Source organism: Paralichthys olivaceus, chromosome 18 (genome assembly GCF_024713975.1).
Source record: "Paralichthys olivaceus isolate ysfri-2021 chromosome 18, ASM2471397v2, whole genome shotgun sequence".
NCBI classification, from domain to species: Eukaryota; Metazoa; Chordata; class Actinopteri; order Pleuronectiformes; family Paralichthyidae; genus Paralichthys; species Paralichthys olivaceus.
The window spans coordinates 9,206,124-9,230,920 of NC_091110.1; the positions used below are offsets into that span (position 1 = coordinate 9,206,124).

The following is a 24,797-nucleotide window of genomic DNA, read 5'->3' on the forward strand; positions in this document are numbered from 1 at the left end:
CAAGTCACTAAGGTAGCAGCACACAAGTGTTATAGTGCATAGTTCTCAACACCAGTTTTTATTGTCGTAGAAACATTATTTGGTGAAGCCCATTTATCATCCACAAAATATTATGTGTAGCCCAACCTCTCTGCCTCTATTATAACACCAATATATTCTGTTGAATAGCTCAAGAATTTATTTTCAAAATCACAATCTTAACTGCTGTACAAAGGAGAAACATCACCAGACAGATCGAATGAGAAAAGCAGCCTGTTTAACATATAATCTACATTTACATCATTTGACATCAGGCAACTTTAAAGCTCACAATGCTCCAATTTGTTTTCAGTATTTGAGGATGTAGTTTGTGTGGGATGATCAGTGGGCGGGGTTTATACGCGGAGGCTGGGCTGCTCTGCCCCGCCCCTCGCAGGGATGGATCATGGATATAGAGGAGAGGGGTGGGGGGGGGTTGCTCGGGTTGTTCACTGGCTGCTGCAGGACTCAGCTGACCGGCTCCTGTCGCCCGGTGATGTACGCGCACCCGTCTCCTGTCATCCCGGTAAACCAGTTACACAAATCGGTAACTCTGCCGGCTGAGACACGGAGGGAGAGACGCACTCCTGTCTGTAAGTTTCACACACACACACACACACACACACACACACACAGAGAGAGACACACTGAGACAGATGGTCTGAATGACTGTAGTCACTGATGGAGGCTGTGAGGTTGATCTGAAGCTCCATGGTTGTATGAACTTCACAACAAACTTAGGCCGAAGTAAATGTTGATCTGTGGAGAGTGTCTACGAGCTGCACTGAGGGTGCAGACATATCTAATTCATGGAGCACCTCACTGTGTGTTGTTATGTTATAGTTTTTGAGTGAGGACACTGCGAAATTGAGGATATTTTCACTTTCACGCACACACATTTTCAAGAAGTTGTTTGAGGATTAGGATTATGATAAGGCCAGGGCAAGAGGTTGGGTTTGTTGTGGGGACCTACTGTAAATCTGTTTAAACAGACACATGTCCCCATAATGTAAACTGTCAAATATTAAGGTGACGACATGTTTTGAGGTAAGATTAGGTTTAGGTTAGCGAAAAGGTAAGTGTCAGGTAAGTGGTAACTATGGTTAAGGTTAAGGTTTGTAGGAAATCAATGTCAACGAACGTCCTCTGAAGTCATGGAAACACAACTGTGTGTGTGTGTGAGAGAGATAGAGAGAGAGGGAGAGACACTTGTTGCTTGTTTCCATAATATAATGACAAAATAATAAGGACAAAAAAGACTAAAGACTAAAACATTGTTGCTACATTTAGGCCCATGCAGTGATGGTAATTATACATTTCACCGTTTGAGATAGAGATGCAAAAATGTGCAACACCTTTGCGCATAGGGACGACTTCATTTGTCCTATACTGATAACTAATACCAACTACAGTTTACTCTGATTCAGTTTCCACGGTCAGGGATCATAAAATATAGCATAAAATAACTCCCACAGTTTGGTATAATTGGTGTGATCAGTCTCTTATTGTTTCTCCACTGCATGAAGATGCATACATTCCCAGGTTGACTGCTGACTGATTGGCAGGATGATGATGATTGATGGTGCGCAGGGGTGTCAGCTCAGCTGTATAATGGGATTTCCCCGGTCGTGACCCGCTCCTCCAATGCACATTTAACCTTTAGGCAGGCTAGGAAGAGGTGAAACAGGCCATTAACTGTTATAGCACCAAGCTGATCAAGTCAATACTGGATTAAACAGTTCACTGACTTTTTCCACTGTTATAGTCTTGCACCAGGACTTTATTACGCATTGGTTGGGCATTGATGCTAACTACAGCTGCAATTATTAAGTGTCTCAGCCGCCTGAAGCACAAAATCTGAACTAGGAGTGGTTTAAAATGTTTTTTTTAAACAATACATGGTTTATGAAATTGGCACCGCAGGGTAATTCATGATAAGGACTTCTGGTCTCAACCTTAGGAAGGCTATTACTCACTTCATGTACCTGACGTCAAGCCTTTGAGGTGAGTCTTAATTCCATTACGCCCACCATCAGAGAAATCCATTGCCGCCTACAGCCGCATTTAATTCCTTATATAAAGTCTATAGGTGAAATCAGATGTTCAGCATTTTTACCTTTAAGAATAAGCAATTATTGCTTCAGCAGGCTCATGTGTCATTTAAGAATAGGGGGTCGCTCTCAAAATCACTGTATCTGAACTGAAGCAACACTATTTCTCCCTCCTAAACACAAGAACCATAATAAGCAGTGTGCAGCGTCCAACCATAAACCGAAGTATCCCAGTCTTCTTATCTGACTAACCTATTTCTTAACTGACGGCCGAAGATCAGTGGGAACATTATTGCTGCAGGTAGCGAAGGGTTTGTTGTCTGTCGTCCTTCTTCTTTCCACTGTGTGTGTGAATAGATTTACTGTAGGTTACCTAAGACGTTCAAATATCACAACACATTTACAAGCGGCAAAAGAGTGTTGCAATAACTGTCATTGGAACAGTGCAAAAACATGAGGACATGAGCTGTGGTCAATGTTTTTATGACATTTTATGGTTGACTACTATAGCTGATGGCAGGAGCTATAAATCGTTTGATGCTCTCATGTGAAAGGTGTGATGACAACTTTATTCTTGTCGTAAATGCACTTTCAGTGCTTCTACTCTGTTTATTCGTGTAGCCTGTGTGGATGTATTCAAAGGGGTGTTAAGTGTATGCAACTAAATTTGAGCCCACACACACATAATCTATTTTTTAACAGATATGTCAGAGAACTACACCTGAATATATCAATTTGTGTTTAAAACTTCTATCATCTGCTACAGTGTACAAATATTAATCCTACATTTTCCATTGCCCATATTGGGATTTTATTTAGTAATGAATAAGGTAAAGAAAAGTCTTAATCCACACTAGAAGCCATTGGAATTAATACTGTTCATTACGCCTCACTATATGAATGTCCTATTGTCGCAACATCTATCACCATTAAAGAATGAGTGCAATGTGCCCATATGTTTCTCTAGAGTCAGATGTTATCACCAATGAAATGTTACGTGATTCACTAGAATACACATCAGGCATGTAGAATGCAGGCGGACCAAGGAGTGACATGTTGACAAATGTTCTTGTTTCCAGCCTTACCCAGTTCCGCAGGAAAAAGCAATGATTTGTAACAAAAGCCAAAGCTTTCAAAAAGTTTTTATTGCATGTTTCTATCTGCTGAAAAATAAAAGTTTTAGATCAGCTTCTAGAAAACCTTCAGGTTTTCAAACAATGCTTAGGTTTTAATGTTTTTTTAAAATGGCACCTTGGGTCTTAATGGATTAAGCAGAATACATAAATGCAACCAGTCATGAAAATCGTGTGATTATTGGTGCAGTTTCGTTGTCATGAAATTTAAAGTTCCGGGCATTGTTTTCTGTTGACTTCCCCCATTCAAAAATGTTCCTAGAAAGTGGCTGATGCTGGTGAGCAAACCGGTTTTTATTTTCCAGCACTGGGCAGTGTTTAGTCTGTTCTAGTGTGAGCAGCAGTTCAGGTCAAGGTTTTTCTCTGAAAGCAGTGATTAAGGGATTCATGCAATCTGTCCCACTTCGTCTTTAAGCCAAACTGTACAACAGTTCATGGAATTGTAATGTATAGCATTTGTATTTTCTGATAAGAGGCCAATTTGATGCTTCAAGGACTGCCAGAACAATAACACACATTTCTGTCATGCTTTGTCAATAGGGGTGGGACAAAATGTCGAGACCAAAATGTATCACTGTCCTGACTGTGTATGCATATTTTTTTGCACTTTTTACACTAATTTCTTTTTATAGTTCTATATTTCTGCAAAATTTTATTTCAAGACTTATGATCTGTTCTGCTGTCTGGGAGTTTACATTTTTGCCACTAGGATAGTGACAAGTTACAGTGTAATGATTCATGAATCTTTCACATTTAGGGAACTGATATCTATGGTCGTGTGAAGTTTGGTGTAGCTTGACTGAATTATGTATGATCCAGTCTGTAAACATTATAAACATTATTATAAACCTGAAACACACGACTGTGCATTCAACATTTCTGTATATATTCTGTACTTTGTGTGCTTCCTCTTTCTTAGAAAAAAAATACAGTAGCTCCATTGCTGAATGTGCTCCTCTGTGTCAATCACTGCTCTTGATGCTGCTGCAATAGAAAGAAGCAGGACTCGTGAATCACCCCTGCAAAGGTGGTGCACACATTCATGCCTGAGTGGGGATCATCTTGCTTCACTGCTCACATTTTATCAAAACATGTCATTTGACACGTCCTCTCCTCACCTCTTGAAAGTGAGAGGCCACATGAAGAGTATATTATTCATATACTAGCCGGTCTGAGTTCAGGTCTTAACCTCGTGATGGCCTGGCTGAGGGTGAATGCTTCCAAGGCTTGTTCTACTGCCTGATGGGAAAACACACCACACAGTTTAAATGTAACATGCAGACCATTATCTTTGAAAGAAGAGCTTTGCACTATTGGCCAGCACTTTCCTAGCTTAGCAGCTTAATTCAGTTTGGGCTACGCATTACGTAAAACGGCTATATGCAGCAGGAGGCTAATCCAGTCCCTTGACCTTAATGCCAATTATCAGATCATGGTGACGTTACTGAAATTAAGGAGAGTAAAATGAAGAGTTGATGATAGTCGCTCAGCGAAACGCTTATGATGTTGATGAACTTTATATTAAAAAAGGAAGCAAGTGTCGTTTTAATGATCATGTGGCACAACATAATTATAATGAGTTCAAAAAAAGTATATAAGCGTAAATATGGAGTAAGAACACTTTCCTAAGCAGTCACACCCCTGCCAAGTCTTGCAGAATGTTATTACCTCCTCCAATGAGGTTATGTTCTCACCCTTGTCAGCTTGTTTGTTTGTATATTTGTTTGTCAGCAGGATTAAGTAAAAACTAATGAATGGATTTCCACAAAACTTTGTAGAAGAATGTGACAAAGACCCGGACAAAAGGGCAGACCCAGGATTATTTTTCACTTCCCTTTGTACAGAGACCAAATGGAAGGAAATTTGTTTAAAATCAGAAAGCAGATTAAAAACAAAAATTCAAGCAAAATAAAAGAGAATAAAAACAGAAGAATAGAAGAGGTAAAGAGATTAAAATATGTGAAAGGAATAAAAAGGTATTTAAAATAAATCAAAAGAAAATGTAAAATGAAAATGATTAAATAAGAAGATACATAAAGTTTCAAATCAAAAACACACTAAGCCACAGTAAGTGAGTAGTCTGTATTCTGAAACTTTGAGTGTTGCATATAATGCACAGTGTTGTGTTTTCTTAGAAGCACATATGCCACACTTATGTCCTTCTGTTGGAACAGAGACAGGACATACAAGAAAAGCTTATAATATTTTTGGCCCAGATTAAAAATTTCCCTTTGAGCTATTATTTTTTCAGAGGAATAATGACTTCTCATTCGTTTAAATAAAAACACATCACAGAATTGTGGAGCATCTCAACAAACAACCCAACGCCAAGTTTATATGTCTGTTTGCAGAGTTGCCCAAAAACTACTGAAGAACCCATTACATTTTGGTGCACATCCAGGATTTCTTTCCATTCTTTGACATTGCAAGATGTTTTTGAGCATAATTCACGGATCTTGATGAAATGATATCCCAAATTATATTTTAAGGACATAATAAGTTTCATTTAGACATTCTTGAACAGTAGAATATCTATTTGTTTGTACTTGAGCATTTTCCTGGTCGAGAGCTGGTCAGAAGGTTTCTCTCTGTTCAATATGTCACATGTCAACTGACGGCAACAATAATCTGTAATCAAAAACGAGAGAGAGAGAGAGAGAGAGAAGGAGAGAGCATGTGACTGAGCATGTGAGAGAGAGGTGGGGGGGTTGTAACCAGCCCTATGTGTCTCTGTTGTTCAGGCAAACGGCCTAACTCAGATTATGCAATCAGTTGCTACATGTGCCAGCTGGTAGAGGTAGTCTGAAACAGAGAGGATGTTTTTTAATCTTCAGCGGAACAGCAAACATTCTCTCTTCTAGTTCATCACATTTACTGTTCTGCACTCAGACGCTGTGTCATTTTATTATTATAATGATTATGTCTGTTTAGCACATGCACGTAAATGACATGATTCGTCACCTCTGCCAAGGAGGTTTTATTTTCGCACAGTCCCTTTGTTTGTTTGTAAATTAGCAGGATTACGCAAAAAATTCTCGACAGATCCCACGAAGCTTGGTGGGAGGACGCTGCAAGGGTCAGGGAAGAATCCACTACATTTTGGTGTTGATCCTGATTAAAGGGTGTATATGGGATTTTTTTGTTTCACTTTCTTTACCGTTAGAATTTTTCAACATTTCCACTGATTTCTCAGGAAATTATTCATAAATCTTGATGAAAGAAATATATTTTGAGAACTGATATCTATGCGTGTGGGAAATTAGGTGCAGCTTGATTAACTTCTACTGGGATTGTTTGACCTTATAAGAAGAATGTGTGCTACTGAGTTTCATTGATGTTTGTTTCTCCTCTTCTAATTCTAATTGGTGAATTTATTTTATCTGCGTTTATTGTTGATTAGCAGAAAACTGCTTTCTTTGAAATTTTGTGGCGGGGTGGAGATCAGGATGATCCCATTACATTTTGGTGTGGTTCTGGATTAGGGGTCAGATCCAGGATTCTTTTCCACTTTCTTTTCTTCCTTTTTTAAAAGAGAAACAATTCATGGATCTTGATGAAAAAAATCAGACAAGTTTAGGCGACTTATATTGTGTGCAATTGCTGCACTTCCAAATAAAAATCTGTATCAAGTGAATTTAAATGTTTCATAAAGGGACTGTTGAGGTATGCACTTTGATAAGATAGATGTGACCTCAGGGGTGTCAGACAGTGAGAAAACCTCACTGCTGCATCAGGCAGTTTTCATTGGCCCTGCAAATGTTGTGACTGAACACAAAACGTGAACCTCTGCTGCAAACACTGTGGCTCATGTAGCACAAGTTCTGACTGTCCATCTCTCTCTGTTTTGTTTCCCATCCAACAGCCAAGGTTTTGTGGTGCCATGATGAAGAACCTCTCAGAAGTGGTCCTGCTGTTGTTGCTGCTGTTCTTCTCGCCGTACGCACAGGGAACACGTAAGTGTCTCAGTATCTTCCTGAGTAAGGAGTTGTGTGGTTGTTAGTACAGGAGCCAGATCCGCCCAATCAAAATATTATGAGTAAAATATTGGCTATTTTTGTTGTTTATTACACATCTTACATATTTCATATCAAAACTGAATCCAACTGGAACTGCAAACGTTCTCTATTATTGTTATATAATACGCCTTGTTTAGTGTGTAGTCTAGTATTTATTTTAATTTCCCCTTTTTACACATTCCTCAGGCTACAGCCCTCCAGAGAAACCTGCTCTGACCAGATGTCGTTCTCCTGAAAAAGAGACCTTCACCTGCTGGTGGGAACCAGGATCTGACGGCGGCCTGCCCACCACCTACGCCCTGTACTATCGCAAAGAGAAGTGAGTTTCATGCAGAAGCACATGCACTTCAGAATAAGTGACATAGATGGATTGTCAGCAGTCACCTGTATGTTCATCGTCATGAGTGAGGTTTATGGTTGAGCAGCTGGTTTGATACATTAATATACTTATTAAGATCAGAGAATAGAACCAGTATGGCCAACACTGGTTATCTTCACATTCTCTAGCTGTGTCTCAATTCAGGGGCTGCAACCTTCAGAGGGTGGGGTCTACCCGGCCCATGAAGACCACCTCCTTTATGGGCCATGCACACTGCAAAGACTGCAGTCAGGTCTACAGAGGATTTCCATGATCGGTGTCACCAGCTTGTCCTGCGATTATTGCTGTTATCGCAGAAGCGCTGATGTTGGACAGAAAGTTGCCATGCCCCTTTTTAAATCTTTAACGATAGCTGAAGTTGAAGCGGGATTTGTGCACGCAATGAATCCTGGGATAGGTTGGGGCATGGAAAGTCGCATTTGTTGGCCATCTATAAAGGAGGAGCCTTTGAAATGGAACAGTTCTGTGCCACTGTTGTGACTCAATCAGTCTGCAAATGCAGCCTCCAAAGGCTGCAGCCCCTGAACTGAGACACAGCTTCTGTGTCAGCACACTTGTTCGTTAGCAGCCTACCTGGTGTCATGTGGCACTGAGGGCAGCAGATGGGTGTAAGAGGATAAAGATTGCAGAGAGTTATGTGGCACCAGTTGTGCCCTTGGCTTTGGATTTGAAAACTGTGTGGGGCTCATATGGCATTGACACAGAAGGAGGGGATGTTTTCCACTCCATTACTGTTATGATAAAGTGTTTTGTATGAAATGTCAGAATAGAGAAATCTTAAGCTTTCAATATCCAGTAGTTATGCAGAAGGTTAAGAGGTTAACGCATTTTAAAGTATAATAACAGTGCCTATCGTGTAATCTCATCACTGTCCATGAAACACAGCCACAGTCAGAATCTCCTATTGTTTCCTTAGCTGTGGGTTTGTCTGAAATCAAATGATGATATTGTCTTCTAAAGAGACATCATGCTGCTGCTAAAATAACATAATTCCTTTAAATAAATAATGAATCTATTGTGTTAATTCTCAGTATTCCTTTATAATGCTACATTCCATTATTTTTTAATTTGTCCAAGTGTGTGTGGGGGCTGTTATTATTCCTAAAAAAAAATTAAATAAAGCCACTGCAAATATATCTAGCAATGTTTAATAATTTATTTTACTGCTGCCATCAGCCATAGGCTATATGGTTATAGCCTATCTTACGTCAAGTGTGGTTGTCGTAAGTATCACATCAAGGGGCTTAACCTTTAGGTGAACATATACCACCGCTGAACAGCTCCTCCGACCAATCAGCAACAGTCTCTGCTACTATGTCAACGGCACGTTGTAGTTTGTTCTAGAAGCATTCATTAAAGCGCCTACTGCGATTTGAACCCAAGTGCCTGAAGCGGTGGTCAAGTGTTCATACCCCACGTCAGCAGAGATGATTTCAGTGACTTCTCGAAAAAAGACATAACAGCACAGTTTAAAACTAAATATAAATTTGAATCCTCAATTTTAAGTAAAGTAGTAGCTATGGTAGCAGTCCACTGTTCTCTTTTGTTGCTCAGAATGTTATCTTCCATTTTTGTCTTATATTGTCCTAACCACACACAAACAAACAAGTTTCAGGAATCGTAGCATGAGGAATACATGATGTTCTCTGGAAATGCAGCAAAGCATGTGATTACATTACATGCCATTCCCCTGTGTCTCTTTCAGCTCTGATACAGTGTACGAATGTCCCGACTACCACACAGCCGGGGAGAACTCCTGCTTCTTTAACAAGAACGACACGTCCATCTGGGTCAACTACAACATCACTGTGGTGGCCACCAACGCACTCGGCAGTACCTTCTCTGACCCCGTGGACATAGATGTGGTTTATATCGGTGAGGGAACGTGTGCCTTGTTTGGTGTTAAAATTTCCACTTGGAGATTAAAAGCAAGATTAAAAATGAGGAGATACTTGTGAAACTGCTGAAATGAAGTGCAAGATAAACTGGTGATATAAAGGATAAGTATAACATGCATTGATTTTAAGTCAAACCCACATACGCCATCCTGCTGCCAAAGATACTCAGTAGAGCTCCAAATATGTATTAATCCATGGCTGAAAATAGTCCCCCAACAATTTACATTTTCAAAATCTACAGTGCCCATCTGTTTTTGGAAATTACTTTTTTCTTTTTCTATTTTAATGTCTTTGTGTCCCATTTTTAAATTTGGTACAAATAGGGAATGGGGATGAGAGCAGCAGACGAACAGACTAAGTATTGAGGGACCAGGTTTTTAGCCTTTTCATGCAATTTGTTGACAAGAAAAATGAAGAATAATCCTGTTCTTTCCTTTTTATTTAGTGACTGATTAAATATAAATACTGGGCAGACTTACTTCATATTACGCAACGATATGTAAATATTGTATGAGGAATGAAATTAGTCGCATGCTGTCATGTTGTAAGGTACAAATGCATGTTGTTTGGTTCTCGAAATATAAAAAAAAGTATAAAGTCATAGGACAAAAAGTCCCATCCTTGAAGCTGCTAATCTGGAACTTCTCCTCTTCCCTTTGTTGCTTATAGTTGCTGTGACCTGATAAGATTATCAGTCCTAAGCAAAATGTGTCAACCCTTGTCCTCACAATTTGTCGATAATGTGTCTCCAAAAAAGATAAACAATATCATATATTAACATTAATCTCAACCATGTCTTCGCACAAGTGTCAATACATTTTGGAAAGTCGCAGGGACACAGTTTAGTCAGTGGAGGTGTGCGTTGGTTTACTTTTACACAGAGAAAGAAACAAAGACACACACTGGAAGCAAAGTGCTTTAACCATAGACTGTATATGATGATGGATGACATGACTGTTCCCCAAAAGTGAAGCCAAACTGTCTTGATCGCCATCTGGTGGCTCGTTGCAGTATAGGTCATAAACCCTGTCTCGTACATGATAGTGGATGGGACATGGACATGGACCTAACTAAAAAGTCAAATTACACATGAAATATATTCTTCTCAAAGAGGGTTTCTGTCATTTTAAGTAGTTTTTATCCCACATATGTTTTTTTGAAGTGTCGATTTTTCCAATAAATTTGGTTTTGAATAGTAATTTGCTATAAAAATGGGGTAACATGTCATGATTGACAGCTAAGACTGACTTGTGATTGGTCAAGCGCATGCATTCAATGCAGCAATTAAATCCTGGATATTTTGGCTTCATTTCAGTCTATGTTTTTTCACCTGTGTCCTTATTCAAACTTTCTCTCTCCCTTTTCAGTCAAGCCGAATTCTCCAGAGGAGGTGGTGGTGACTGTGATGGAGGACAAGGGCTGGCCCTTCCTCCGGGTGTCATGGGAACCGCCAAACAAAGCGGACACCCGCTCCGGCTGGATCACTCTGATCTACGAGCTCCGCATCAGGTTGGATGGAGAAGATGATTGGGAGGTACGCATCTCGTTACTTGCCTTTTGAAATGTTTTCAAAAATGAAATCTTAGGACAAGCCACTTAGGTCAAACACTGTACTGCAATTAACTATGGCTTCTGACCTCTGACCTGGTATTGACAGGATGGTAAATTTTGCCCAATTTTGATCATTTTCCTGATTGATCAAATGAAATCTTATATATATATATAACCATACATTTACAATGAGCTTGAAGGACTAACTGGAGGTGTCATTTGTGTCGTGTTGTATTTCCAGATGCACCTTGCAGGACAACAGAAGATGTTTAATATTTTCAGTCTGCGGTCAGGTGGTACGTACCACGTCCAGGTGCGCTGTAAGCCCGATCACGGCTTTTGGAGTGAATGGAGTTCCACCTTCAACGTCAAAGTTCCCGACTGTAAGACATCACATGTACTATAACATTTACCAAAAAGATATAATGTATTGAAGAAGAATTTCAATATCATATTTCATATCTCATTTGTTTAATCCATGTAAACCACAAAAATTGAAGATGTGGTTGTTTTTATGTGCCAAAATGTGTCTTGGCTAGATGTAGTAGTTCACTCCTTTACCTATAATGTGCCATTTTGACACTCACGCACTCATCTACTTTTGAACCACTGGAGCACTGAGGGTAATGCACGCTTCTTCCTGGTTGCACTGTTGTTGCACTGTTGTTGGGCAGTTTTGTAGTCCCAAGGCCCCTGAAATCCTCCGGAGAGAGCAGCAATGTGGTCAAAACAGCTGCCGCTATTAGTTGTGCAGTGCGCCGGCTACAACACATAACATTTTTCACAGACCATGCTCTTCTCCTGTTTCCAGTCTAAACTAAGCCATGAAAATGAAAAAATCTGCTTCTATGAATTAAACCCCTTTAACATTCTATGATAGTAATCACCACCAGGAGCTTGCACAAGATTGTTTTTTATGTTGTAGCACTTATGTTATTATGTTACTTTACAGATTTCCATCGGGAGAAGTCAACGTGGATCCTCATCACAGTCTTTTGTGCCTTCATCTTCCTCATCCTCACGTGGTTGTTACACATGAACAGCCACAGGTAAAAAAAAGGGATCATGCAATATGTTTGTTGGAATGATGTTTGCAATATTCGTGTATGTGTTATATGCTACAGATGATACAATTATTGCTATCCCCATATATTTCTCATTAATGCCAACAAAACATTTTCTTGCCACACTCAATATAAAATACTGCATTATTTTAATTATCATTTTATAATTTATAGCTTTTCTCCTGCTGCTCTCAACCCAAGAATAATCTTGTTTCTTTTTTGTTTTGTTTGTTTCGTGAGAAGTCTGAAGCATTGTATTCTGCCACCAGTCCCTGGTCCTAAAATCAGAGGATTTGATAAACAACTTCTAAAGGTAAAGCTGCAGCACATCGATCAATGTTTTGATGCACACGACAATGATTCAACCCAAATGATGTTTGAATAAGAAAAATGACGTCTGAGTGATCATGCTTTGTGTGTAGAGTGGCAAGTCTGAGGAGATCTTCAGTGCACTGGTGGTGTCTGATTTCCCCCCGATCACATCGTCCAACTGTGAGGATTTTCTGGTGGAGTACTTAGAGGTGTACATCCCCGAGGAGCAGGAGCTGATGCTGGAGGAAAGCAAGGATCTGCATGACAACTGCCTCAAATCTGAGGGCTCCACGTACGACAATGACTCCGGCCGGGGCAGCTGTGACAGCCACACTCTGCTGATGGATAAGTGCAGAAGGTCAAAAGAGGAAGGGAGGCTAACAGATCAGGAGGAGAGTCCGATAGAGGCACAGAGGCACCAGAAAAAGTGGAATGAGGGCCCGTTGGCCTATTCTCATGATGATATTGTTAGCCCCGACACGTCCAGTGGTCGGGTGAAGACTTGGCCTTCTGTGTTTTCACCTCTGCCTCAGTACAGCTCGCTGAACCAAATGAGCTCGCTTGAGAAAGTGAAACAGCACTGCCTCTCTGACAGCCTGTTCCCCCCAAGCTCCTCATCCTCCTACCTAACCCAGCCGGGCCACGACAACAATAAGGAGGCTCTAGGAGCAAGCTACTGGGACAAGCAACATCGCTCACTCCATCCCCAGACACAGGCCCTCTGGCAAATCCAGGCCCACAGTGAGGTCAACATCTCCAACGTCGGCCGCAAACAAGCACCCGTTGATCTGCAGCCGCTTGCTCTCCGGCCCACTGAGTATGTTGAAGTCCAGAGGATCAATGAGGAGGACATGGTGCTCCTGCAGCCTGTCATGTCGGACTGTGGCGCCGGCTGCCCCCGGCCCCGCCAGGAGGATGACTACAGCAAGGTGCAGGGGGTGAACAATGACAACATGCTGCTACTCCAGAGAGAGGTGGCAGGACACGAGGCGGAGAGGTGTCCTTGTGAGGACCAAGAGATGAATGGAGCGATGGATAGCTGCGTCCTGTCATCCATCGTAACCCAGAAGCCTACAGCCTGCATTGACACTGGCACGCCAGCCCGGGATGACACAGCCCTGGCAGTGAGTGGCTATGTTGACACTGCCACCATATTTACCACTTACTAGGTGCTCGGAAGCCGAACAGGCAGGTCTGGGACATTGTGAGACCTGTTTTAAGGTGGAACACAGACAAAAAGAACAACAAACATTACAGTTACACCGACACTATTCTTCCATTTATCATAAATCTAATTTAAGAGACAGTTGAGACATGATAAGGATCTAAAATAATTTGATTGAATAATATGAATAATAATCATAATTTTACTTTATAAACTTATAAAGTAAATATTTATGATTGATTGTATAAGATGGCTAGTACTACATGCTGTCATTATGATTAATTTATTTGTGTAAAATCAAAAGGACAGGTAGCTCAAACATCAATTGCATTTTTTTTGTCCTTTTTTGTCCTTTTCTATGTGCACATTTCTCCCTGTCGAAGTTAAAGCTGTTGGCTGGATACCACACAGAAAGTATATAGAGAGATTTATGTGCAGAAGAAAACTGAGAAAGTGGGAATGTATTGGTGTATTTTTCATCCTAAGAGTGTGAGCAGTACATTTATTACTGCTGGCACTCCAGTTTGACTGGTAAATTTGTGTAAGTATTTTATTTGTTTTGGGGGATTGGAAAATAGTGTGATTGTGTAATTGCTCGGCATTGTACGACATTAACCTTAAGTGACTTAGTCTCTGTTGTTAAACAGTGATAAAATGCTGTGTTTTCCTTTTGCATGAAAATACTTTTATGTATCGCTTTATAAACAGTCAATCACCTAATCACAAAATGCAATCTGAAACTGGACTCAATTGTCTTTGAAGAGCCCGTTGTAAAAATCATGCTTGTAATAAATGTACAAATGTGATTTTTGTTTGGTTTAAATATGGTTTTAAAGTACTATATTGATATGTGCATGCTTGTTATCATTACCTGGTTGTAATAATCAATAATGAGCCAATAACGTGATTGACCCTCTGATACCGACAGCCACTGTTCCTCAAGGCTTTTAAACCAAAAATGACAACATTTAACATCCACAGACCCACAGAAAGTAAATTTAGTCACTAATGCCTAATGAAGTGAATCTTTGTAAATACATAGCTTAAATCAGTTGTGTATTATTGTTTCTGTTTTTATAAATAAAGACAAGAGCTAAGAATTGGTCAGAGATGTTGCTTTAACTATTTGTCTGTCAAAGTAAACTTGTTTTTCAAAGGAGGCATTGTTGCGCTAATACAATGATGGATTAGTTATTGGGAAGTAGCATTATGATACTACATAAATACTCAAATTTAATTTGAAGTCCTGCATTCATAATTTAACCAAAGCAGAAGTAGTATTTTCTTTCAGCAACAAAAGGGAAACTATGTAAGTCATTATATCTTGTCCATATTGCAGATGGACGATGTGTTTTATTTATTTTTTTTAATTTATTTTATAAATACTTTTTTGGGATTTATATCAATTTTCTATTTCTTTAATCATTATTAATGATACTTTGGTTTGTAAAGCTTAAGAAACTTCTCCTCACATTTATCCAAATTCCAAAGTGACACCTTTTGTCCAATCAATATGTGCAAAACTCCAAATTATTTGGTTAAAATAGTAAAGTAAAAACAGCAATTTTTTACATTTGGAAAGCTGGAACCAGTAAATGTAATAAAGTAAATATGCTTCTCTAGAGATAGATGGCTGGAGGACTTTGTACATCTCCCGAGCATGGAAAAGGCCTCCACCATTTGTAGGGGCTCTGACCGGGACATAAATGAGATCAGGGACACCATGAGATCCTTTATAGACTCACAAGAAGACATATATTTCTTCTTGTATGCTTGACGATACCACTCTTGCACTCCGCCAACCTGTTTTATCTACTCATCTATGTGTCTGCGATCCATCCCCACTTCAAATCATCTGCACGGGTGTTGACATGTGATGTGTGCACCCCAGGTCCCTAAGATTTATGTTGTGGTTATTGTTTTGTTACTGTTGTTGTCTGTGTTGTTATTGTTGTGGATATCCTATAGTTTCCTGTTGATGTGTATTTGTATTTCTAATAATAATATAAATCACAATATAATGATCAGTAAGTTGTTTTGGGGGGGGTGATAATATTGTGTGGGATGTCGAGCAGAATTTCACACATATTTAAGATGAGTTAAATATATAATGCAAACATTAAATGTAAATGCAAATTGCTTGTGTGCGCGCGCATCCCGTGACACGTGACGTTACGTGATATATGGGGGGGGGAGGGGGCTCATTGGCTGCTGGACTTTTCCCACAGAAGCTGAAGTTACAACCTGCAGAGACTCTGCGATACTAGAGACAGTGAGACACCACCTCAGCTGCGAGTGTGTGTGAGAGTGTGTAAGAGTGTGTGTGAGAGTGTGTAAGAGTGTGTGTGAGAGTGTGTGAGAGTGTGTGTGAGAGTGTGTGTTTCCTCTGCACCTGAACAACAACATGTATAAAGTTGGGTCCTGTCTTCGGGGACGCGCTGTGCCTCTATCGGGAACGCTCCGCTGGCGACCGCCAAGCTCGTCCACAGAATTCCACCTGCCAGCTGGTGAGTCACCATGGAGACCATCATATGTGTGGGGCCCTGCCTCAAATGACCCCGATCACTGGTGGGGTCTTATTCCCTTTAGAAATAAATCAGCTGGGGTTTAAAGTCAAATATCAACAGTTGTATAATTAATATATTCATCACGTTTTGGGGGCAGATCCTGATTTAAAGATCTTATTTTAACCATGGCGAAATTGGCCATAGCCTTGGCAGAAGTATTTTTTGTTGTAAAAACTGAGTGAGGCTTAACCTCACAATATAAAAATGTCCATTCCAATGGTTTCACAGGTGCATTATATCAGAAAACATCCCCCAGACACCTCCCCACAGACATCCCAGAGATGCCCCCATGCAGTTTCAAACCAGAGGAATACAAGGTAGAAGCAACGTCCTCCAAACATCACCACGGCGTCTCTAGCTCTTTGACAAACTCAGCCTAAAGGAAAACAAATGATAAACACCCTAACTATACCATGGCTCCTTTCTCCCATTTGTGTTTGTCTCTGTTCAGGGAATGTCCAAGGAGCGGATGATGGAGATCCGCAGAAAGAACTGCAACCCAATGATCATGAAGGTTACCTCCTATAAGAAGCCAGTGTTTGTCCACCAGGGACACATGCAGTGGCTGTGGGACGTGGACGGGAAGCGATATTTGGATTTGTTTGCCGGCGTGGCAACAGTCAGCGTGGGCCACTGCCACCCGTAAGATCTTTCGTTCTTTACTGGGTCACAAACTGATTGTAGATCCATTCATCCATCAATTACCTATGCTGCATGTCCCCTTGAGCCACACCCTTGACCAGCATATTGCAGGGCCAACATACAAAGACAAACAATCCTTCACACTCAAATTCACACTATACGGTAAATTTAGAGTGTCTATAATTAACCGAACCCCTGTCTGCATGTCTGTGGACTACGGGATGAAGCAGGATGAGTATCTGGAGAAGACCCACACAGACATGGGGGAGAACACGCAAACTCCACACAGTAATCAATGTTGATTACATACGTGTCTTATTTCTGACGTCTGTATGTACAGGAGAGTAACAGAAGCTGCTCTGCAGCAGTTGAAGAGACTGTGGCATACGACCAACATCTACGTCTACCCTCCTCTGCATGAGTATTGTGAGAAACTAGCTTCCCACCTCCCAGATCCTCTGAAGGTACTGTTGTGGATTCCTTATTTAGATCACCTTTGGGCAGGAGTGTTGATCCATATTTATGCTAAAATTAAAAATGTCACCCCCTTTGTGTTTTCCTGTCTAGGTGGTATATCTGACCAACAGTGGCTCAGAAGCCAATGAACTGGCTATGTTGATGGCTCGACTCCACACAGGCAACTTCGATATCATCACTTTGAGGTTGGGTCTTGTGTGGCGAGTCACAAACGATCATTGTGTGCTTTAAAATTATGCAAAAAAATATATGAAAATGTTCACTGTAATAGAAATGCTTGATATTATACAAGATTTAAATAGCAGGACTTTTAAATTAGGTTAAAGATTCAAATTCACTTGCAGTGTTTAATTTGTTATTATTGGTTTTACAGTAGTTTGTTTTTCCCAGTGATGACTGTTATTTGAGGCGCAGTTTGAAGCAGCACACACTTGTGTAAACACACACTCAGATTACAAGGTTGATGGTTCCAGCTTCAGGAATATCAATATTTATATATGGTATAAATATTCTCATATTCCTTCAGTATGTTTGAATTGATTTTTGTCTTCCAGAGGATCTTACCACGGTGGCAGCCCACAAACCTTGGGTCTTACTTCCAACGCAGCTTATAAATATCCCATAGCCGGTGCTTCAGGCTGCACAAATGTATGTATGCAACAGTGTCGTACAATGAAATATAATAAGAAAAGCACACAGCTAACACCATATTATTTTATTTTAATGTATCTGAATATGACCTGGCAATATAAATGGATAGTTGTGTTGAGCTCACACACACACACACACAAAATGTTGTTCCACGATGTTCCAAGCAAAACATTTCATAGCTTGAAATGTATTCCTCTTTTTCTCTCCTTTACTAAACTTTTCCCATATTTTTACACTGATCCCATAGATTCATGTGAAATATGTTATTTTATGATGATATCTTTGTGCTCTTTTAACGATGAGTTACTGCTGCTGCTGTCAGGTTGACCGAGCTGATCAGGTTTCTGCCCTATGAACAGACCATGTGTCCTGATGTGTTCAGAGGTCCCTGGGGAGGAAGCCACTGCAGGGACTCTCCGGTTCAGACCATCAGAGATTGTGGCTGTGCCCAAGGTACACAAACAAGTGCACACACTCGCACTGTTCTTATAAAAAAGGGGGGAAAAGATCATGATGCATTACAGTCATGTTTGCATTAGTCCTTCAAATCATTTACTACACTTTCATATAATGTCTTCATGCATGAAGATACAAATATGTCTGGAAGTTGTGTTTATTATAATTGCATTTGAATTTAAAAGCAGCACAACATCTGTAAAAAACTGTATCTTTTGTTTGACTGAAAAATGACTTTTGCTCTGTTTTTATCCTGAAAATGAGACAAAAGAAACTCTAGAAGTGCCTGTGTAAAGTTCAGTATCCTGCTGTTGATCATTTACCTCTGTAACCTTTCACCTTCTGCCATTTTCAGGAATTGTAGTAATAGTTTGACTGTCAGCAAGCGAGTTAAACTGGAAAAAGTCAGGAATGCAGTCAGGAATGCAAATTAATGTTGACACAAACTGCAATCAGCTGCAAGTTATCAATATCAGTAATTAACAGCCATGTTGCTCTGCTTTATATAGAATAATATAAAACGGCAGCAGTTGTTACAGTGGTGAGACATATGGAAAAAAATTCAAGTTCTTCTCCTGGCATTGATGAAACATCTAAAAACTCATCTGTCACCGAAAATGTCGTATTCCATGAACACATGCAATTGAAATGGCTTACTCCACACCCTTGCTTTATTTGAATCTCCACTAAGCCATCATCTGCTCACCTGCAGCTCTGACTGCTCACTAAACACACAACCCTCTGCTTATTTTGGGGATGAATTCAGGCATACATGTTTAAACACACATGACAAGAGATAATGCACTTTGTATCACTCTCGGAAACAACAGTAACGGTTAAGACAAGGCTTCTGCTTGACAGTGTCAAAGAGCAAATGTGTTGCTAATGTTTGACAAACCTTGCTCCCGACTTCCGGATCCAATTTTACCAACTTTACTTGCAAAATACATATTGGACTCATCATTTGAAACTCAGCAGCTTGCCAATTAAGCACAACCAAGAGGTGAGTGCACATTAGTCCGGTTTTAGCCAATCCACCTTTGAATCCTGTAAATGCTATTTAGAAAAGATTGGACTCAGTGTACAGAACAAAAGTATTTAGCGATTTCGGTAAATTGTCTAAAAGACTTTATACAAAAGCTGATGTGCAGACTGGGCTTACTGTAACAATGGGTGCTGACAAATTGATATTTTCAGAGTACACAGACCAAAGGCTTCTAAAGGATGCTCCAGGTGTGAGGATGCAGAAGGAGCACATATTTGAGGTTGTGGGTGTGCTGGCCTGCAAGGCAAGAAAGACTGGTTTAAGATGTACCTGTACATTTTTAGTAGAGATGTGGTGGTTAAACTTAGCACCGTACCAGTGAGACTTGGGCAAAAAACGATTCAGATGTGCAGCAGTGTTGCCATCATTGCTCAGCTCATAGATTTTATACAAAGACAAAGATTATTTTGGGATTTTCCATTTGTCTATGCATGCTAATGTGTGTAGTAAATGATTAAAAGGTCATGTTTTTGTTCATCCCACAGGTCATTGCATGGCAAATGAACAATACATTGGACAGCTCAAAGACACCTTTGCTACTAGTGTTCCAAGTCGAATTGCTGCTTTCTTTGGGGAGCCCATCCAGGTACCACATTCTGCTGTGGAGCAGAAATATAGTGTTAGAATAATAAATACAGTTTCAGATCTGTTGTTTTGACACATTGAATATTACAAGTTTTTACTGCATGTCATATACTGTTTGTAAATAAATACACAATTGTACTTACTGAGTATATCCAACTTAAATCTGAAAAGTCAGAACACAGTTGTCTGTGAAGCATACGTGTTGTTTAATATGGGATGTGTTTGTGTTTGGTATATACAGGGAGTTGGAGGAGCTGTGCAGTATCCTAAAAACTACCTGAAGGAGGCTTATACACTTGTGAGAGAGAGAGGTGGGGTCTGCATTGCTGATGAGGTAAAATATCTATAATGTATTTTATTTGGATTTTTAGATGGATTTTTTATTTACAATAAATATACTACACATTTCAGTGGCTTAAAACATCCACCTTTAAAAAATTATTAGCAAACAATCCCCTATTGACTATCCATTGGACACAAATCAATATTTTCATTAATTTGAAAACCTTTTGAGATTTGTTTCTGGTTACCTGGCGGAAGTCCCACGTTCATTTTAATGAAAAATCTGCCATAAAAACAGCAAGAAGATAAAGACTGTTCCGTGACAAAGTTGCTATATTACGCCCAAAGGAAAGGCGTAAAAAGCGAGCACCATATTGCAAGCCTTTTGAATGCAAGGTACTAATGGACTGCTGCGGTTTAAAAATCTACACAAACCCTTTTGTTGACTTGCGTCTTGCAGGTGCAGACTGGATTTGGACGAACAGGAACCCACTTCTGGGGTTTCCAAGGTCATGATGTCATTCCTGATATGGTTACAATGGCGAAAGGCATCGGTAATGGATTCCCAATGGGAGCTGTTGTTACAACACCAGGTGAGATAATCCTGTAAGACATAAAAACCCTTATTGACCAACTACATTATGCATAGTGTGTTGTTAGTGTAGGTTGACGAGATGCAAGATGAGACAGTCTCTGTTTGGATGAATAATGCAGCTTTATTTTGTGAGAGTCTGAATCAACAGGCTCAAAACAACATCTATTCATTAATAATGAAAAAAGATGAATTGGAGCAAACCTATTTTAACTATCTGAAGCTATTCATGATGTTTGGCAGATCAGATATTATGCTACATTAAAACAATTTTTATCAGAGCCAACCTTCCCTCACCATGGACAAGGGCATCCTACCAGCCAAGGCGAATCCACGTGGTAACAAATGCTGCAACACAGCGACACGATAACAACCCCCACCACTTGTGAGCATTGTGGACTGCTCTCTTTCAAGACAGGACAAAGCTTGCCTGGGACCAGCAATTACCCCATCACAAGCGAGCCAGCTGGAGTGAACAGCCTCATGTCGTCACCTTACTAAACGATCCGACAAGCACGAGGCAGAGTCTTATGGCAAAGCATGGGGACGTAGCAAGGGAGTGACTCCGGAGATAAGCCCATTAGCCTCCGTTCTGAAGGCCATGTGGAGGATGTTGAGCCCTCTACTACCACACCAGCTACAAAACCGATGGCTGAGGGGGGCATGAGTGGGCATGGGCCTGCACAATGTCTGTAAGTGAGTGACTGGAAAGATCAGCATTGAATGGCTAAAAATCCCTTTCCAGGGAGGGTTGAGTTTGACTTTGGAAGACATGGAAGAAAGAGGTTTCTTCCATCTGCACTTCAGAAACCTCAGCACATGGATTGGAACAAACCTCTGCAGGCATCTCCCCTCTGCCCCACACAGGCCCCACCCTGCCCTTCCAATCCATTTGTTTTCAGTCACTGTTGAAGGCTACCACCCAGGCCTCTGGAACTGTAAGAAGTAAAGGGAAACGTGGTCAAATAAGGCAGCAACAGTTTCATTGGTCGACGTCTTCTATTGGTTCATTTTACAACCAGCATGAGCAGAAGCAGCTCTAGTGAGAAATGGTGCTCTCATGATGAAATAGGAATGAATATGACTGGTGACTCACCACGGATGATGCATATGAGCACATACAGCAATGCATTAGCATCAAAGTGCACAGGCTATAGAGGCTTTGTGACACTAATCCCATGAGTGCTTCAACCTGTGATGGTGGTAGTTAGATTAATGATGAAGAAAATACCACACAGCCGTCAGAACCAATTTTTTTTGCATCTGTTTTGCTTGTTGCCATGGTTCTAAACCCACTTTATCGACATTGTGTGTTGATTACCACAAAGAATACAAGTACATCTATTTCTGGTAGCGAATGTGTGATTGCAGTATTTTTTTGTTGAGGTAGCAAGGGGCTGTAACCCTCTTAGTAATCGAGCTTCAAATGACTTTATTCTAAGACCCGCAGTGATTTCTTTTTCATTTCACTCTTAAAGTTAACTTGATGACAGATTGAGACCCCTCAGTCGACCGGCTTTTTAGTTAATTTATTTCCTGTTGCTTTGGCTTCAGTGTGCCGTGTACTTAAGGTATTTCTGTCCAAATAAGCATCTGCAAAGTGAGAGCTCCATGCTGCTCAGAGGGATCACCGGAAAGGAACTTAAATGTCATTGCAATCACCCAACAAAAGTAAAAATTCAAGTGTTGCTTGATAGTCCACATATTTAAAAAAAGAATCTGCAATAACACTTCAGTGATCATGAAGAGAGTCAGACTAAATATATATAGTCAGATGAGGTTTTTATCCAAAAGCAGCGGTGGATGAAGGTATGAGCTTGTTTGTTCATATGTTTTCCAGAAATCGCAGTCTCGTTTGCCAAGGGCGTTCACTTCAACACGTTCGGAGGGAATCCCATGGCCTGTGCAGTCGCTTCATCAGTTCTTGACGTAAGAATTCATCTTGTCTTTCTACAGTACTCCTGTTGAGGATGCACATATTGTAAAATAAATAAATAAAAAGCTGCTGAATCACTTAAGCGCACTGAATTACACCATGTTTATCCCTTTTACTTAACAGACAATCAAAGAGGACGGCACGCAGCAGATCAGCCTCAACGTGGGCACCTATCTGATGACGGAACTGGCAAAGCTCCGAGACAAGTACGAGATTATCGGGGATGTCCGTGGGAAAGGCCTGCAGATCGGTGTGGAAATGGTCAAAGACAAGGTATTGAGATTGTGACGCAGTCACACATACTCACACTCACTTTCCACTCACATGTTTGTGCAATGTGTGCTGTGCCTCCTGGGGGGCATGGTTCAGCAGTGCCCCAGTTAACCATTAGCCGGAGCAGCATCTGGAATTGTGAGAAAAAGAATTCCAGTTGCAGTGCATGTACGTGCTTCTTCTTTTCTTCTGTAATTAAATAACATATTTCTGACTCTGGCAGTATTTTCTGCTCAAAGTGGTGCATATATCAGCGGCACACACCACAAAAGTAGCAAGTAAAAGTGTCTCAAAATGTATGATATATATGAAACACAGGAAACTTTCAAATGTCAACAGTCACTCATCGTTTAACGTTTTCTCTTGTCATCCTCAGGCCAGCAGGGACCCTCTGCCTCCTGAGCATGTAAGTGAGATCTTCGAGGACCTCAAGGACATGGGGGTCCTGATAGGGAAAGGAGGAATATTTGGACAGGTACCAGCCCTCACCCTCTGTCTTGTTTATTTGCTGGGTCTGCATGTGGTAAAAACACACCCATATCAGAAAGCTAAGTCATCAGACAAACATGTCTGCATAGGATTCTACTTGTTAGTGACTGCACAAGAAGATTGACCGATGACACGTTGTTAGTGCTTTTGATTCTTTGGCTTATAAGACACTCCCCTAAGATCGTCTCACCATTTTCAGACATGACCTCTGTGGAAGGTGCCTTTCAGAGATTCCGCGCTCATGTTTTGCTGCGGAGAGCTCGTGTTCTTGTTTATAGAACGACAACGGCGTCGGCTCTTATCACCGAAAGCTCTTGTTTTCTTAGTTTGTTTTCCTTTTTGTGTCTGTCGAGCGTTAGAAACGTCATAAACACCAGCAGCTTGGTGATAAAGGAGAAAAACACATTCTTCATAAGCTCTGTATTTATGAATCGCTTCCCCCTTTATCTGATGTTCAGGCTGATGTGATGCTCTGCCGTCAGTGTGACAAATAATAAGGCCCCTCACCTGGTTAAACACTGCTCATCAGTATCTCTGCTATTTTCTGTTTCACCTTTTCAGACCTTCCGTGTCAAACCCCCCATGTGCATCACGATGGAAGACGCTGATTTCTTCCTGGCAGTTTTTGAAAAGTCCGTCCACAACTTCATGGAGAGAAGATGAACGCCATTCTGACCCTCTGAAGAAGTGAACTTCTCTTGAACTTTTCTGAACCATGTCTAATAATTATAATTATTATAAAAGCTCAATACACAATAACTCATGAATCAAATGAGAAATCTTACAAATGTTCTTTTCTGATCCACTTGGATGTAACAATGTATTGTAATTTGTGAAAACATGCTTTTCTGATGAATGTAATAACAATGAATCTGTAGGTATTTTGTCTATTTCTCATATATAAGCTAAGAACAGCTTCAATGATCTTTTTTAATCCAGTTGAGCCCATTTATATATAACATATTAATTATCTTGCATTAAGTTGTTTCTTTATCCTATTGCTGGAAAATAAAAGTTTTTGTGGAGGTAACAGGGTAAATATCTTATTTTACACACTGGTGAACTGTGGAAGGTTTACCCCCCCCCCCCCGCCCAACGACAGATTGGGAGACTGATGTTTTTTTAAACTAGTCTGCAAACCAACAATGAGGGTACAGGTGTATGTTATGTACAGATAAAGCTAATAACAGTTTATTGTCGGTCATTAGAAACATT

At 40.4% G+C, this 24,797-nt stretch overlaps 2 protein-coding genes across 3 annotated transcripts; both read left to right on the forward strand.

The window, feature by feature from the left end:
* The first annotated feature begins 444 nt into the window (after positions 1–444).
* prlra (prolactin receptor a) lies at positions 445–14,698 on the forward strand. 2 transcript variants are annotated; one of them, XM_020081654.2, is made up of 9 exons: positions 445–611; positions 7,065–7,155; positions 7,405–7,537; positions 9,303–9,472; positions 10,863–11,029; positions 11,288–11,429; positions 11,999–12,095; positions 12,351–12,423; positions 12,533–14,698. In XM_020081654.2, exons 2-9 carry the CDS (start codon positions 7,083–7,085, stop codon positions 13,589–13,591), a joined length of 1,914 nt encoding a protein of 637 aa, XP_019937213.2. In that variant the 5' UTR covers positions 445–611; positions 7,065–7,082; the 3' UTR covers positions 13,592–14,698. The 2 variants fall into 2 exon arrangements, with proteins under 2 accessions (XP_019937213.2, XP_019937214.2); XM_020081655.2 differs by having other exon boundaries at positions 12,354–12,423.
* Positions 14,699–15,793: 1,095 nt separating this feature from the next.
* agxt2 (alanine--glyoxylate aminotransferase 2) lies at positions 15,794–24,612 on the forward strand. Its single transcript, XM_069513865.1, has 15 exons — positions 15,794–15,916; positions 15,951–16,094; positions 16,383–16,471; positions 16,606–16,796; positions 17,137–17,260; positions 17,364–17,458; positions 17,828–17,921; positions 18,284–18,377; positions 19,911–20,011; positions 20,252–20,344; positions 20,753–20,885; positions 22,725–22,813; positions 22,944–23,093; positions 23,470–23,568; positions 24,144–24,612. The coding sequence occupies exons 2-15, from the start codon at positions 15,992–15,994 to the stop codon at positions 24,243–24,245; spliced, it is 1,557 nt and encodes a 518-aa protein (XP_069369966.1). The 5' UTR covers positions 15,794–15,916; positions 15,951–15,991; the 3' UTR covers positions 24,246–24,612.
* Positions 24,613–24,797: the final 185 nt, after the last annotated feature.

What these genes read in the sequence shown, in the direction of transcription:
- prlra (XM_020081654.2), top strand. Translation starts at nt 7,083, where the DNA reads ATGATGAAGAACCTCTCAGAAGTGGTCCTGCTGTTGTTGCTGCTGTTC. An exon ending in TTACACATGAACAGCCACAG is followed by an intron (nt 12,096 to 12,350) that starts GTAAAAAAAAGG and finishes TTGTTTCGTGAG; the next exon opens with AAGTCTGAAGCATTGTATTC. An exon ending in TTGATAAACAACTTCTAAAG is followed by an intron (nt 12,424 to 12,532) that starts GTAAAGCTGCAG and finishes CTTTGTGTGTAG; the next exon opens with AGTGGCAAGTCTGAGGAGAT.
- agxt2 (XM_069513865.1), top strand. Translation starts at nt 15,992, where the DNA reads ATGTATAAAGTTGGGTCCTGTCTTCGGGGACGCGCTGTGCCTCTATCG. An exon ending in TCAAACCAGAGGAATACAAG is followed by an intron (nt 16,472 to 16,605) that starts GTAGAAGCAACG and finishes GTCTCTGTTCAG; the next exon opens with GGAATGTCCAAGGAGCGGAT. An exon ending in AAGGAGGAATATTTGGACAG is followed by an intron (nt 23,569 to 24,143) that starts GTACCAGCCCTC and finishes TCACCTTTTCAG; the next exon opens with ACCTTCCGTGTCAAACCCCC.